The 4,584-nt window shown below is 35.8% G+C and overlaps 1 protein-coding gene across 2 annotated transcripts in view; it reads left to right on the forward strand.

Moving 5' to 3' along the window:
- Window positions 94–4,584, forward strand: part of LOC107625957 (putative disease resistance protein RGA3) — a 6,956-nt gene continuing 2,465 nt past the window's right edge. For both annotated transcript variants that reach the window (XM_016328706.2, XM_016328707.2), the window contains exon 1: window positions 94–3,324. In XM_016328706.2, the coding sequence (XP_016184192.1) occupies window positions 604–3,279 (2,676 nt within the window). In that variant the 5' untranslated portion in view covers window positions 94–603 and the 3' untranslated portion in view covers window positions 3,280–3,324. The remainder of the gene's footprint in view (window positions 3,325–4,584) is intronic.

Genomic DNA, 4,584 nt, shown 5'->3' on the forward strand with positions numbered 1-4,584 from the left:
TACTAGTTAAATGCTAAGTAGATTTTAATATAAGTGCTGTACGTGAGACTTTCTCTAAGGTGAAAACTCAACTCCAGTCGACTTCACCTGAGTTGATAATTGAGAGTCGTTAAATGATTTGAGTGATTTAACTAAATTTTCTTCTAACAGCTCTCATCTATCAACTTTACGTGAAGTGCACTACAGATGAGTTTTCACCTTCCTCTAAACTTATTTCTTTTTGTGGGAGGCGCTGTGTGTTGTTGGGTAAAGAAAAGAAAGGAAACAAGGAAAAGAAATAATGATCTGATCTGATTTTCATTTTTATTGTTGTTGCAGAAGTTTGTTGTTTATGGTTAAGCTCTGTGGGAACCTTTTCTGCTTGTCTCATTCTTGTGGTCATGTAAAGATAAAAATAAAGAAAAAGATAAAAAAAAGTAGAAGGACGGAACGACAAAAGAAAAGAAAAGCCATAAAAGATTGGTCCCTATCTAATGTTTTCTTTCTGGTTTTGTCCAGAAATCTTTTATCATTTCTGGTTTTGTTGGTTTAAGCGATAAGATATAGACACACAAAAGTCTCAAGTTTGGAGAGGACTTGTTTGTATTTAGCCTACTGGCCACCATGGCTGCAGGTATGCTTAGTTGCGTGGAGTCTGAGTTGCAGGAAACATTATCCGGCTTGTCCCGGCAGGCGGGTCTAGTAACAACGTTGGAGAGAACATTAAAGATGTGTGCATCATTGAGAACTCTAGTTGAAGATGCGGAACATAAACAACTGTTTGATATTCAGGCGAAGCTGTGGATGCAACGCACTGTGGATATATGCTATGACATGGTGTACATATTGGACGAACTGAATCTGCAAGAGGTTGGAAAGGTACGTGTTTTTAGCCATCAGTTCTCTTTCTTCAATCCTTTCCGACGTCATCACAAGGGTATATATGCTCTTGGGCTGCGTCATAATAAGCTGAGAGAAATCATCAGTGGATTTGAAAGCCTAGCAGAGGAAGCACGTGTGTATGGAATTCGAAGGTCTGCTAAACTGGAGAACTGGAATATTTGTGAGCGGCAATTCAATCCTCTTTTTGAGTATGAGGTTTATGGCAGAGAAGTAGAAAGAGAATTTTTGGTCAGCAACTTATTAGACGGCAACGATGATATTCGAGTGATTTTCATTGAAGGAATGGCTGGAATGGGAAAGACTACACTGGCCAAACTTGTGTACCAAAATTATCAAGTGAAGGCTTATTTTGGTTATAAGGCATGGGTATCTGTCTCGGAAGAGTTCAATCTCAGAAAAATTGTCATGGCCATCCTAGGGTTTTCAACTTCTGATCTAATGAATGATGTTGAAATGGAATTACTGGTACTCATATTTCGTCGAGTTACTGCCGGAGAAAGATGTCTCTTTGTTCTGGACGACGTAGCCAACTATACTCTTGAGCACTGGCAACTAATAAGGGAGTTTTTCAATAATTTTTGTGTTGCGGGAAGTAGAATTTTGGTAACCACACGGAAGAAATCTGTCCCATACCGACTGGGATTCCCATCGGATGTTGTCGCATATCTGCTGCCACTAACTGAAGAAGATTCTTGGGCAATTGTTCGGGATACTGCATTTGGTCCACTAACACACACTGATTTCCGATACCCGAGAATGAAAATCACAGAGAAATGTCGTAACGTGCCGCTATATCTGAGATCTATTGGTGCTATCATGCGTTACAAACACAGCGAAATAGAATTTCGAGAGATATTGGAAAGTCAGATATGGGAGGTAGCACACGAAAATCAAATGGGGCCTTTCTTGATTATGCTCTATTGTCAACTCCCCTCTTATTTGAAACAATGCTTATTGTATTGTTCCATCTTTCCCAAGGATCACATAATCGTTATAGATCAACTGATCCGATTATGGATGGCACAGGGTTTTATTCACACGGAAGAACAAGGCCAGAGAATATTTAATGGGTTGTTGGGCTATTCCATCTTCAATGAAGTTACACTACATGGTACTCCGGGTTCCACATGCCGATTAGAGGGCGGAATCAGCAGTCTCAGCCACGCTATCGCAGAGAACGAATATCGCAGAATGCTTCTTGATAGTGGGGACGAACCTATAGAAGACCATGATCTTCCCAGGAATTGTCGCCATTGCACTCTTACTATTGCCACTCACACTTGTTTACCAGAGTCCATTCCCAATGCAGAGAAACTCTGCACTTTGATGATTTTGTCTGAGTATTCCTCAGTAGATGCAACAAACCTTTCTAGTCTGCTAAGTAATTTGAGGAGGCTCAGGGCACTGATCTTGAGCTCTTGTTCCATACAAGAACTTCCAACAAAGGTAGGAAAATTGTTTCATCTAAGATACCTTGACTTGTCTTTCAATCATGATTTAAAGCGCTTGCCTGGAGTAATATGCAATCTGCTCAATCTTCAAACTTTAAATCTCAATGGATGTCGTAGTCTTCAGAAACTACCCAAAGGTATCGGAAAATTGATCAAGCTACGGCATCTTGAGATTCTTTGGACAACCAGTCTTACTTACTTACCAAAAGGGATTGCATGTTTAACCTCGCTCAGAACCTTAAGCCGTTTCTTTGGGAATTCTCTTGTTGGAAGCAAAGCATGCAACATTGGAGACTTGGAAAAGCTGAACAATATCCAAGGGAATATCACCATAGATGGGTTGGGAGCTGAAACTGATGCTTCTGATGCTGAAAGAGCAGGTCTAGAGAATAAGAAAGGTTTGCGTGGCTTAGAGCTCTGGTTTACTGCTCCGGGAGCCGGTACCAACGATGAAAGGGTACTTGGAGCTTTGAAAGCACCTCCTGAATTGGAAGATCTCGGGATATTTTACTACAGAGGAAATTTGTTCCCCACTTGGATGATAGCACTGCAGAAGCTTACACATCTAACCCTTGCTGATTGTGAGAAATGCAGTGTTCTTCCCAGGCTTGGAGAACTTTCATCCCTTGAATCACTTAAAATAATCAATATGCCCAGTATAAAGAAGGTGGTGGATTCTGAATTTCTGGGAACAGAATCAACTGATGCATTTCCAAAGCTTAAAACACTTTCCTTCCAGAAACTGGATAATTGGGAAGAGTGGGTTGGACTAGGTGATGATGGCGTCCAAGCAAATTTTATGCCTTTGCTTTATTCTTTGTCAATTGTAAACCGCAGAAAGCTAAAGGCAATTCCGGACTACATAAAGCTGAAGAGAAATGAGAGGTCTTCATTTCAAACTAACATTAAAAAATGTCCTTCTCTTGAGCAAACACACTATCAGTAATGAACTAGAAGAACATTTTCCACTGCACAAAGGAATCATATGAAGGTAAGCCTTTCCCGAAACTATCCTTTGGTAAATGTTGCCAAAGTTGTTCATATTCCAAAATACTAAATTTGTGTTACAAACTTACAATATCTATCATTTTAGAAATGTCGTACATTTATAACTCAATATAGTAGTATTGCGTACCCAGTGTTTTTGCATACATTACCAGATTCTTAGAATGATCGATGATAAAGTATGAAGAGAGTATTATATTTTAAATATCTAAAATCTGCATAGCATGCAATCATCATCTGTTCATAATTCAATTCCACCATTATCGCAATATAAGGTTGTCATTTGTCAATGTCAGCAGCTAATAAAGTACGCACATGGACCAAATATTTTGATGACTTCAAAGTTCGACGTGTGAATGATTTTTTGGCTGGTTTTAGTCCATATTTTCTTCGCAATTTCTTTTATTTCTATCTCTTGTTTTTGTTGCTACACTATCTCCTACGCAGGACATATTAACAGGGTACTGCTCTCTGTATTTACAATTTAGGCCACTTAAGCAAAGGATTTTGCCTTCCGTTCTTTTAATACATATATATATATATATATAACCCTTTCTAAAATAACATTTAAGTTATCCTTTTTGATGTGTCATATTTTAATAGGTGTTTATTTATTTCAAATTTTTAATAGAATTTGTTAGATGGCTAATTTATCTAATAAAATAAAAAAATAAGAAATTGATTTCGGATCATTAAAATTTGTTGAAAATTTAACAAAATATTTGAAAAATAATGTTATAGATTACTCTTTTATTTTTCACACAAAATCTCTTATTTCTAATAAAAATTAAATAAAAATCCATACTTTCATAAAAAATAATTGTAAACTAGCTACATTAATTTAAAAAAAAAGATATAAAGTGTTTCAATTTCTTTCCCCCTTTTTTTTATATAATTAGAAACCAAATTGTATAGAATAAATTTTCAAATTTAAAGATCTACTTAACACGATAAACTTTTTAAATTGAAAATTTTTACGGTAACACTAATTTGTGTTTTTATTTTTAATTTGTCACATCAATATTTTAGTTTAGAATTTAGTTAATATAAGAAAATTTTTAAATTAACATTTTAATGAATATATAACAAATGTATTAAAATAAACATCAAATTAGAATGTGACACATCAGAAAAAGTAATTTACATATTATTTTAGAGAGGATATAGTAGCATTCATATATATATATATATATATATATTTATTGAAAAACTTAATTCTAATTTAAAATATCTCTTTCTTTTTCTC

Source organism: Arachis ipaensis, chromosome B02, assembly GCF_000816755.2.
Source record: "Arachis ipaensis cultivar K30076 chromosome B02, Araip1.1, whole genome shotgun sequence".
Taxonomy (NCBI): domain Eukaryota; kingdom Viridiplantae; phylum Streptophyta; class Magnoliopsida; order Fabales; family Fabaceae; genus Arachis; species Arachis ipaensis.